The following is a 12,676-nucleotide window of genomic DNA, read 5'->3' as shown; positions in this document are numbered from 1 at the left end:
CAAGCAAATCCTTTATAAGCAAATTCTAGACAACCTCAGTGATGGACGAGGAACGGGTGTAGAAGGTAACTAACTAACAAAAAGAAAGCAACCCACCTCTTCCTCTGTGAGCAGATACTCTGGAGGAGGATTGTAGGACTCCTCGTGACCCGGCAGTCTTATCTTTGGAGCAGGGATGTGCATTCTGTGGCGCCCCAGGATGGCATTGGGGTCCTCTTGTGCCCACAGGTCATAGTACTGAGGTGTGGTGTCTTTGGGCCTGCGTGGTTTAATCCAGCCCATCTTTATGGCGTGAACCAGCTTGCTTACCTAACAGCAGAAAGCAGGGAATGATGGTCCTACTCACACTCTGAACCCATTACTACAGTAACACTACGTGGAGTTTAGGGCCTAGAGTTTGGCACAAATCACCCATGACCAATTTACAGCAGGAAACCAAACTGATATAAATTACTGCACAACTTTAAGCCTGACTGTCTAAAGCACAGCATTAAAAGAAACTGAACGTTTTTTCTTTTTTAATACTTTGACTAAAAAGGTTGTGGGTCTAATTTCTTTCAGCTTCCAATTACTGTAGGTTTATACCTCGTTCCAAAAAAAAAAACGATGTGGGAATCATTACCTATAATGCTGTACAGATGCAAGCAGTTAGAAATCCAACTGGTCGAAACATGAGTCTTCTGCTCTAACCCCAGCTGCATTACGTGCAGCATATACAAATAATGATTTACATCATAAGCATAATGCTAGACGAGGCAGAGAGGGATGGAAGAAAGGACTGAGCACTTGCCTTCTCTTTCTCAATGAGAGATGGAATGAAGCTGCGCTTGTCCTCAGGCCTGTTGGTCACCGGATGGATCATCACTTCATTGGAGAAAAAGTCGATCGCAGGCTGGAGAAATGAAACCGAGATGACGTTTCAGACGTGTGACAGACAAACTGACACTCGTGCTAAAGCTACTTTTAAGACAGGGTGTGGAAAAAAAAAAAAGTGAAAGTGGTGCTATGACTCGGCAGCCAGAGTACAAAGTGTTTTTGTTATGTTCACTGCTAAACACGCTTGTAGAATTAGGAACAGACTGGAATAAAGGACATAACTGAGAACAGCTGGGCTATCAACATCTGCAGACAACACACACTTCATGTCACAACACGTCCCAGATGACAGGTCGCTTTTTCAGACACTTGACTGTCTTTAAACAGTGTCTGAGGTTTATTTTAACTAAAGTGATCACAGGAAGCCTTCAGTGTGGAGTGACTCACTGTGTGTTTACTTCACAATACAAGTTAATGGATCATTAGCAGTGACGGTAGTAAAGCTCACACATTATTATATGTGGACTCCTCCCACTGGAGACAAACTAAGCTTAACGGTTGGCATGTTAACATGCTGTGCACGTAGCTATGAGCTAGCAGTAAGTGTAGAAAGGCACTGTGGTGGTCTGAGGCTGGATAAACGCTGTGTTAATTCAGCTGTATAAAAGTGTGATTAGGAAACAGAGTCTGGAAGAAGATCAGACTGCAGATGCTGGAGCTGAGAGACTATAAAAGGTGGGATGGTGTTTAGAGGTACCTCATACTCGTTGAAGTTAACATCACCGAATTTGCCTTGCTGCAGGCGGTGCACCAGATCCACCTGCTCGTCAGACAGACGGATATCTGTGGCGGTCATCTTGTCATGGACAGTGCGCCTGGGGAAGGAACAGAGAAAAAAAGGATGTGATGAAGTCTCCTTCTCATTCTGGTCAGAGAGGATGGAGGACAAAAATAAACCACATTGCAGAACTTGGAGGTATCTTAACACCCACTATAGACCAGAGTGTCATTTAAGTTTTGGTACAAATGGATTTGTGATTTTTCAGCCAGCAAATGACAGATAAATCCTAGTGATGTCACTATCACAGCATCAGAATCCCCCTCATGTTCCTCAGCACCTCTCACCAGTAATCAGGGTTCTCCATCTTGTCTAGGAATTCGTCGAGCTCATCCTTGCTCCTGATCGGTTTGATGATTTTTTTGCCGTCCAGATCATAGCCAATGTGGGGATAATCTTTGTACCAGTCCATTGGAATGTTTCCCACTGTGTTGCGGATGTCCTGAAAGAGAGAGAGAGAGAGAGAGAGAGAAAGAGGGAGAGAGAGTTAGAGGTCATTTTCTCTGCATCTCTTCAGCTCTGAAACATTTTAGGCTACCCAGGCTAACAAACACCCCTATCCTTACACACATACCCCTCCCCACACACATACCCCTATAATACACTAATAACAGCGCACACACTGACACGCTACACACAGCTGAAGGTTTTTAGAGGTTTTGAAGTGAGGCCTAACCTTGTGAGTGATTTTATTGAAATCAGTCCTACCATATCCAATTAGATGTGAGCAGCAGACGTGTCATGCCTTCACTCTCACAGCCTCAAGCAGCTGCACAACCTGCAGAACCCCTAATTCTCCAAAATTGGGGCATTAACCTTTGGCCTGACTGTGTGAGTGCAACTGAACAGTGAAATGTTTGCTGTGGCCTCAACTGCCTTAATTGTGGAAAAGTCAAGAAAAAATGACCGTCTTCCCTGCTCATGTTTTCAGTCAAGCCATTTTCTATTTCAGTCACTTGTTCTCAGGGCTTCTGTCCTGGTTAAGTGACATGCTAGAGGTTATTCATGACTCCGATGTTGTCCGATGTTGAGGCTCAGTGTCCTGCTTCAGGGTGAAATCTACACGGTGCGATTGAGGTTTCTGCGTAAGCGAAGTCTCTGCAAGAACCCAGAGCAGGGCACGTCCACCCCTTCGACCCTGAACCCTCTCCAGCTCACCCTGCTTTCAATTCACCAGGCAAACACCGCTGTTATGAGGTGTCTGGTCTGAGTAAAGCTGTACAGTGGGAGAGCATTTGGTAGAGAAGCTCATCGCTCCACACAGAGACATTGATAGAGGACGTTCTTCACTGCTGACACACACACAGATCTGGACCATGGTTTAAACCAACAAGGTGCCCAAAGCAACAGAACAGTCAACAATCCAGCAATTGTCTTATTAGAAAAGCTTTCGACCAGTGAACACTCCAACGCTGACTCAACACATCACAGAGTTGAGAAAAATCTACATCGCTCATCACAGACACAGAGGCATCTATGATTTTCCCCACAATTCCAAGCTCTGACTCCCCATTTCTAAGTTATACAGAAAACCCAGATGAGGTCGTGCCACAGCAAAGAGGTTTTGTATGTTAGCTGTCTGCTGAGATGCTACACCCATGAAACATCATCATCTAACAGAGGCTCAGACACAAAGCTCTGATTTATAAAGATGTGTCAAGCTGGAAAGGTTTAACAGGTCTCCTGTACATGAGTTGTGTGGTCTGACACACTGCAGAGGGCACTGAATGAACAACTGCCCTCCAGACCACTGGATTACACGGAACTTCACTATTTTTTTCAATCTGAAAAGAACACATTTTTGGATAAATTTTCTTTCCCTAAAGCCATGTTCAGTACTAATAACAGCAGATATTCGCAGTATAAAACTCCTCCTCATTATCATCTTTTTTCTCATGAGGAAAAGTCATCCAAATCTCTGACTCTAACAGACAGTGTAGCAGAAGCCTGAAGCGGGATGGAGTCAAAGCAGAGCTGGAGGATCTGCATACAGATGTTAGGATGTCTGTGCTCTGGTGGTTCGTGTGATGCAGCACTAACACATCAAGCCACACAGTGGCAAGCAGTAAATGACAAGCTCATCCATCAAGACAGGTCGGGAGCCCACAAAACTTCCCCCAATCACAACAGAAGTGCCGAGCTGAGACTTCCCTCTGCTTTGCTTTCTGTGGATCACTAAGCTGCCCCGCTCGCCCGCAGCTTCCAGCAGAAATAAGTGCCTCTGTCGGGACTGCTGTAAGGTTTCGGAAAGGAAACTCGACGTGTCTGCTGCGCACTGACGTGCCGGCTCACATTTTCCTCCCGTCACACCGCTGAGCTCTCCCACTTCCTTAGCAGTTTGATATGAATATAATCTTAATGTAGAATTTGGGAACTTTAATTTCATACTAAGAATATGACGAGTATATTTCATTAGAATAAGAATAAATCTTTAATATGGAATATTCATTAGTGCTGATGCTTTCAGAAGCGTCTCCTCAGCTATATTTAGTGTTGTGAATAAAAAGAGTACAGAAAGAAAATATTCCTCCAGAGAGTGAGTTCCTCTGAGTTACAGTCTGAATCTGGTGTAGAATAAACTGAACAGGAAGCACTACTGACGTTCAAGAAGTGAACTATTCCGTATGTGTTAAGGGCTAAAGGACATGGGGCAAGGCATCTGATTTAAGAATAAATCACCTCCACAGTCTAGACAATAAACTGGTGCACATTTTCCTCTGAACCGTTCACTACAGAGTTTTCTTCACAGCAGTGGAAAACAATCATAGATTACTCTGACTTAGATGAATGCCGCAAGACTCTCTTTTTTCTTTCTTCTCTTAAGCAAGATTGTCAGGACCATCACTAATCTTATCCATTATTCCTTCTAGGAAAAAACATCTTCTGACAGTCATTTTTTTTTTAAGGTGCACTATAACCTGAGACTGTCTAGACAGGAGGAAAAAGCTGACTGCCTCAATGCAAATAAATGCAACAATGTGATCAAACACAAATTTGTTCCAGAACACAGATCCAAAATCAGTCCTGAACATCTTAAAGGATCAATCGGAGAAAAAAAACAACCTGCGTGGATCAGACAATCAGACGGAAAGCTGGATTAAATGCACTAAATCAGGGCAAAACACTCTGTCTAATAAAAAGGACACTTCCTGGAACCTCTGTGTAAGTGTGTGTATGAAGTGTATCACAGTCAGCCCTGATGGCAGGCTGAGCATCATCTGGCTGGAAGCTTATATGGAAGGAAACATCACCCCGAACCACAGCATGCCACTGAAGCTCAGGTTAGTGAGCAAGAAAAAAGGACTTTCAGAAAGTCTGTAAGTCACAGCTAATAGTTTATCCTTAAACATCATTACATCAGTGCTGCATTCATGTATTAAATGGAACATCAATTTATCTGCTGATCTCCTGGATTTTCACACCTGTGTCTCTAACGGTCAGACCGGCTCAAGCTGACAGGACCATTAGGTACCTCAGATAGACACCATCACCACAGCTGGACCATCTCAGAGTAAAAAACCATGAACCTTATGGTGGTCCACTCCTGTTGGACAAGAACAAGAATGTGACAGTGTCATGGGCTTGGACTCACCCAGACTGCATAGGTTTAAAAAAAACCTCACCATGAATCCATGGGTGCAACCTGCTGAGAGAGAAAGAGAGAGAAATCTGTGTGTTTCTCTTCTTTCCTAAATACTATCTATTGCCACCATTTCTTTTATAGTGACTGGCTCAGAGTCAAACATGTAAAATGTGGACTAAATTTGTGGACTTGTTTGACGCCGAATTTACCGTTAATCTAACTCTAATCTGAGCGTCGGTTTGTGAGATATTTGAGATGAGCTGCATCTGGATCCAAGCTGTAGTCTGCTGATAACTCGGACATGACTGACGGACTAAGGATCACGTTATCAAAGTAATCCTGCACAATAAATGAACACATCGACAGGGAAGTGGAGTGAGAGTTTTAGGAGAAACCGAAGAATCAGATCCAGACCCTGATAATGCCTTAAGCAGCTGACAGGGCTGTCGTTACGGATGTGGGGTATCTACTGCGAGCTTTGCGGTCTGGGCCTCTGGTCCCTGTGTGAGTGCAGTGGTCTATTAGTAGAGTGTGTGTGATATTTCAGACGTTTATGGATGTGTCTGTGTGCTCAAGACGATCTCTGGACTGGAGAAGGAATGGAGATGAGGATAGGTGGATGGTAACAGCACACTTTTATCACCCATGCAAATACACAGCGTGCGCACCAAAGAAACAGGAAGAGAGCCGTGGAGTAAATGGTCCATGATCACCACCAACACCACTGAGGGAAAACTAACAAGACTAACTAAAACTACCAAAAAAACTAGCATGGCAGGGTCACGCTGAGCAGATATAATATCTGGTCCATGGTACTGTAGTCCTGTGGTGGTCTCTTCATCACAACTACAGTAACAGGTTGTGAGGTCAGTAACTCTATACCTACAAAGTACAGCTGTACAATGTCGGTGCCTTCTGACTGTCAACTACTGGAAATAATCTCATCTGTAGGGGGCGTTTGATTCTTTGGGGCGTGGCCCAAAACATCACATACACGTTAAACCATTCCACAGGGATCACTATTAATTGTCCACTTTGACAACCATTACTAATAGTGTATTATATGAAGTCGTCCACTGTAATTCTACTGGAGGAACCAAAAAAAAAATAAATCCCCACAAATATTCCTCAGTTTCAGACTGAACATGATGTTTTGAAGCTTTTGATGTTGATGTGATGAACAGCAACAGGGTCTTTTGTGGTGGCGATTGCCGGGGGACTGCAAGCGGTTGGTATTAAAGGGGCTGATGGAGACGGGGCAGCAGGCGAGAGAAGAGAGCTGCTTAAACGAAGGGATTTATGGAAGTGGTTCCATATCATACTCTCATGGAGCAAATTCAGCAGACTGTGCCTCTTTTCCACAAGTGTAGGTTTGCCTTTCCTTCTAATGGGATCATTTATAATACAAGTAATCTTCACCCCACCGTGGAATTTGTCCGCTGCTCCACTTTCCACTCGCCCCATCCAAACAGAGTGATGCGTCTGCTGAGAGAATGCGTGTTGACATTTTGCGAGATGCGTTCATTCGTACTCGTGTCTGTGTGGGTTTTATGACTGGCAGCACGTGAGCCATTAGGAACGCTGCTAAAGGCTACCACTAACAGCTCGGTGGAAAAAATCAAAAATTGGAAAATGACCATGGAACAATGTCCAAACCAGGCAGGCTGAGTAAAGAATATTAGAAAAGAACTCACTGAAAAGTGAATATTTTTCCTCAATTGCAGGTTCATTTTAACGTACAATGTGCAAAACATCAGAGGAACACATTGTCTATAACTCATGGAAGAACACAGCACACTGCCACTTTAATATCAACCCATGAAATGTTCATCTCCTTATTACAATGGAATAACGAAATTCACAGAAGTCCTCCTCTGCTCCTTCCTATTTCCAGCCTGTTTATATGCTCACAGTGAAAAAGTACCCGAGAGAAAACACACCATTAAAGGATTGGACTAACGATGGAAAAGTCACAATAAGTAGAATTTTAAAAGCAGAACAAAAGGCGGCTCTAACGGCTTCCACGCCATATCTCACACGATCCACCATCTGATGTACAGTATCTGAAGGTCTTGTTGTGACCTTATGCAGGTTATGTATGTGAGTGAGATCCTGTGAATTGAGTGTGCGTGTGTGCGTTCATGTGTGTGTGTGTGTGTGTGTGTATATATGGGGCCTTCACTTGGTCTGTGTCTGGCTTAAATTAAGCTGACTATGTTGCACCAGGCTGAAAGTGATACAGAGGCCCATATCCTCAGGGCCTGTCCAGACGGAGACGCCCCCGCTGAAGCCCACGCGCTCGCAGCAGCCGTGGCTCTGATGGCTGGATTGCGGCAGCTGTGGTCACGCACAGCACACGCCGGGAGCATAACCCGAGACTGACGGCGCTTTGGCCCAGAGACACGTCCCCCAGATGGAGAGGCATGTCTGGGGAGAGGTGCAGGGCTGAGAGGGAGCTTTCTGCAGGTGGGGGGACGGGATTAGGTGTCACGTCACACTGGGCGAAGTAAGAGGACTCTAATGGCTGTCAGCTGAGAACCTCTGGTTCTGCTTTAAGGAAAACAAGCGGGCAGACCTGCGTATGACAGGATGATAACAAGCATTGTCATTTGTTACCCCAGACACAAGGCTTTATGAGGTAACAAAACGTTCCATCTGAGGAAAGAACCGCTGTGGTCTCAGTTAACCCTAATGAATGTCGTCATATTAGGGCCTGGTCTGACTTTTAATATATCGTCTGCTCTGTGAAGTTTGTTCTTTTCTGCTCACAGGGTCAGAGCTGAAGTCTTTAAGAGGACTAGTGAGATTGGAGTAATGACCTGAAGTAAGAGATATTAACCTCTTTTGCTCTGGGATTAAATGTTTCTTACAACAATAACAGAACAAAGTCTCGTCTTGCTCCAGCCAAGGGTTCGACTGCCAGCTCCGACTGACCGGGTCGGAAAAATAAATATATTGTTTAAACGTTGTTTTGCCAAACATATGAAACAAGCATGAATATATTTCCCTTTTTCTTCCTTACAGAAGGTTTATTATACCATTCTCCACAGTATCACAGACAAAAGACGTGAACTGAATGATTCCTGTGAAACCCACAGACTCAGACAACTGATACTCTGTAGTCTGTTCAGAGAATTAAACCAGGAAGTGAATGGTAAAGCAATTCAGATATAAAACCAGTTTCATGAGGAAATAAAAAAAAACCTTTAGATTTTTTTCCAGACAAATTTAAAAAGAGGAAAAGTATATCCGATTTTTCTGCAGGACATGAGGAAACCATTATCAGAGTAGAATAGTGTTAAAAAAAAAAACTACTAATGCTTTATTGCTGCTTGAAAAGCGAGTCAAAATTCCTTCTTATTAGGATTAAGCAAATGAGTTGTCTCCCACTCAGCATGGGGTAAAAATCTGTGACCTACAGACGAGAGAGAGGGAGAGAGAGAGGGAGAGAGAGAGAGAGAGAGAATGAAAGGGAGAGGGACAGAGAGAGAGAGAGAGAGAGAGAGAGAGAGAGAGAGAGAGAGAAAGGGAGAGAGAAAGGGAGAGGGACAGAGAGAGGGACAGAGAGAGAGGGAGAGGGACAGAGAGAGGCAGAGAGAGAGAGAGAGAGAGAGAGAGAGAGAGAGAGAGAGAGAGAGAGAGAGAGAGAGAGAGAACACAGATCCTGATGGTCATGGAGGGTACTGAGGAGCTCATAAGCTCTTGGGGAAGTGATCTATCCGGTCTGGCTGACCCACTGATTTCAGATCACATCCTTCATAAATGAGGCTCTGGTTCAGCACAGACTAAACACACAAGTCTGCATTTATAGGGATTTACTGTGCCCTCAGAACATCTGAGCTTCTGAGACTTACTTTTTAAAAATGATTTCTATCTGAACTTAAGGTATCATTTGTAAAGTCCTGTTACAAACCACATCATTATACATTTGGATTATAGTTTGGATCCAGTTTGCATTTCTTCCTCATACCTCAGTTCTACCGGACATCACTGACATCACTGCACAATAATAAACTGGACACAATATTTTGTAAATAAAGTTTCAGAGGTTTCACTGGTTTTCACAGCAGTTTATACTGGGATCAGGTATAAAATGGGGGGAAGGTAAAGATCACTCACGCACGCACTCACTCACGCACTCTCGCAGTCACTCACTCACTCACGCACGCACTCACGCACGCCGTCACTCACACACGCACGCCGTCACTCACTCACGCACGCCGTCACTCACACACGCACGCCGTCACTCACTCACGCACGCCGTCACTCACTCACGCCGTCACTCACTCACGCACGCCGTCACTCACTCACTCACTAATGCACGCACGCCGTCACGCACTCACTCACGCCGTCACTCACTCACTCACGCCGTCACTCACTCACTCACGCCGTCACTCACTCACTCACGCCGTCACTCACGCCGTCACTCACTCACTCACGCCGTCACTCACACACGCACGCCGTCACTCACTCACGCACGCCGTCACTCACTCACGCCGTCACTCACTCACGCACGCCGTCACTCACTCACTCACTAATGCACGCACGCCGTCACGCACTCACTCACGCCGTCACTCACTCACTCACGCCGTCACTCACTCACTCACGCCGTCACTCACTCACTCACGCCGTCACTCACTCACTCACGCCGTCACTCACGCAGTCACTCACTCACTCACGCCGTCACTCACTCACTCACGCCGTCACTCACTCACTCACGCCGTCACTCACGCCGTCACTCACGCCGTCACTCACTCACTCACGCACTCACGCACGCACTCACTCACGCACTCACTCACGCAGTCACTCACTCACTCACGCCGTCACTCACTCACTCACGCCGTCACTCACTCACTCACGCCGTCACTCACTCACTCACGCCGTCACTCACTCACTCACGCCGTCACTCACTCACTCACGCCGTCACTCACTCACTCACGCCGTCACTCACTCACTCACGCCGTCACTCACTCACTCACGCCGTCACTCACTCACTCACGCCGTCACTCACTCACTCACGCCGTCACTCACTCACGCACGCCGTCACTCACTCACTCACGCCGTCACTCACTCACTCACGCCGTCACTCACTCACTCACGCCGTCACTCACTCACTCACGCCGTCACTCACTCACTCACGCCGTCACTCACTCACTCACGCCGTCACTCACTCACTCACGCCGTCACTCACTCACTCACGCCGTCACTCACTCACTCACGCCGTCACTCACTCACTCACGCCGTCACTCACTCACTCACGCCGTCACTCACTCACTCACGCCGTCACTCACTCACGCCGTCACTCACTCACGCACGCCGTCACTCACTCACGCACGCCGTCACTCACTCACGCACGCCGTCACTCACTCACGCACGCCGTCACTCACTCACTCACGCCGTCACTCACTCACTCACGCCGTCACTCACTCACTCACGCCGTCACTCACTCACGCAGTCACTCACTCACGCAGTCACTCACTCACTCACGCAGTCACTCACTCACGCAGTCACTCACTCACGCAGTCACTCACGCCGTCACTCACTCACTCACGCCGTCACTCACTCACTCACGCCGTCACTCACTCACTCACGCCGTCACTCACTCACTCACGCCGTCACTCACTCACTCACGCCGTCACTCACTCACTCACGCCGTCACTCACTCACTCACGCCGTCACTCACTCACTCACTCACGCAGTCACTCACTCACGCAGTCACTCACGCCGTCACTCACTCACGCACGCTGTCACTCACACACGCACGCCGTCACTCACTCACGCACGCCGTCACTCACTCACGCACGCCGTCACTCACTCACGCACGCCGTCACTCACTCACTCACGCCGTCACTCACTCACTCACGCCGTCACTCACTCACTCACTCACTCACTCACTCACTCACTCACTCACTCACTCACTCACGCCGTCACTCACTCACTCACGCCGTCACTCACTCACTCACGCACTCACTCACTCACTCACTCACTCACTCACGCGTCATCACGCACGTCACTCACTCACTCACATCACGCACTCACCACGACACACACTCACGCCGTCACTCACTCACTCACTCACTCACTCACTCACGCCGTCACTCACGCCGTCACTCACTCACTCACTCACGCCGTCACTCACTCACCTCACGCAGTCACTCACGCAGTCACTCACGCAGTCACTCACGCAGTCACTCACTCACTCACTCACGCAGTCACTCACTCACTCACGCACTCACTCACTCACTCACGCACGCACTCACTCACGCAGTCACTCACCACACTCACCGCACCACGCCTCACTCACTCACCACGCCGTCACTCACTCACTCACGCCGTCACTCACTCACTCAACCCGCACTCACTCACACCACGCCGTCACTCACTCACTCACACGCCACGTCACTCACGCACGTCACTCAACCCCACCACGTCCACTCACTCACAGCGTCACTCACTCCTCACCAGTCACTCACTCACAGCGTCTCTCACTCACGCCGTCACTCACGCAGTCACTCACCCTCACCACTCACTCACGCCGCACTCACTCACTCACGCCTCACTCACGCAGTCCACTCACCTCACTCACACTCACGCCGTCACTCTCACTCACTCACGCATCGTCACATCACTCACTCACCTCACTCACGCAGTCACTACACCACTCACTCAGCGCTCACTCACTCACCTCACTCACGCTCAAATCACGTCACGTCACGCAGTCACTCACGCACGCACTCACTCACTCACGCAGTCACTCACTCACTCAGTCACTCACTCACTCACGCAGTCACTCACTCACTCACGCAGTCACTCACTCACTCACGCAGTCACTCACTCACTCACGCAGTCACTCACTCACTAACTAATGCACGCACGCCGTCACTCACTCACGCTGTCACTCACTCACTCACGCACTCACGCCGTCACTCACGCACTCACTCACGCCGTCACTCACGCACTCACTCACGCCGTCACTCACTCACTCACGCCGTCACTCACTCACTCACGCCGTCACGCACTCACTCACGCCGTCACGCACTCACTCACGCCGTCATGCACGCACTCACTCACGCCGTCATGCACGCACTCACTCACGCCGTCACGCATTCACTCACGCCGTCACGCATTCACTCACGCCGTCACGCATTCACTCACGCCGTCACGCATTCACTCACGCCGTCACGCATTCACTCACGCCGTCACGCATTCACTCACGCCGTCACGCATTCACTCACGCCGTCACGCACTCACTCACGCCGTCACGCACGCACTCACGCCGTCACTCACGCAGTCACTCACTCACTCACGCAGTCACTCACTCACTCACGCAGTCACTCACTCACTCACGCAGTCACTCACTCACTCACGCAGTCACTCACTCACTCACGCAGTCACTCACTCACTCACGCAGTCACTCACTCACTCACGCAGTCACTCAC

General features: G+C 48.0%; 1 protein-coding gene across 1 annotated transcript in view; it reads right to left on the bottom strand.

The window, feature by feature from the left end:
• The window catches only part of bop1 (BOP1 ribosomal biogenesis factor), a 55,431-nt gene that overhangs the window by 15,194 nt on the left and 27,561 nt on the right, over positions 1–12,676 (bottom strand). The window contains exons 4-7 of the mRNA XM_060897592.1: positions 1,942–2,096; positions 1,574–1,691; positions 791–892; positions 97–309 (exon numbers count right to left, since the gene is read on the bottom strand). Of these exons, the coding sequence (XP_060753575.1) occupies positions 97–309; positions 791–892; positions 1,574–1,691; positions 1,942–2,096 (588 nt within the window). The remainder of the gene's footprint in view (positions 1–96; positions 310–790; positions 893–1,573; positions 1,692–1,941; positions 2,097–12,676) is intronic.

The sequence above is a fragment of the Tachysurus vachellii genome, chromosome 21 (genome assembly GCF_030014155.1).
Source record: "Tachysurus vachellii isolate PV-2020 chromosome 21, HZAU_Pvac_v1, whole genome shotgun sequence".
Lineage (NCBI taxonomy): Eukaryota > Metazoa > Chordata > Actinopteri > Siluriformes > Bagridae > Tachysurus > Tachysurus vachellii.
Note: the sequence above shows the minus strand (reverse complement) of the source record. Positions and strands in the feature narration are given on the sequence as shown.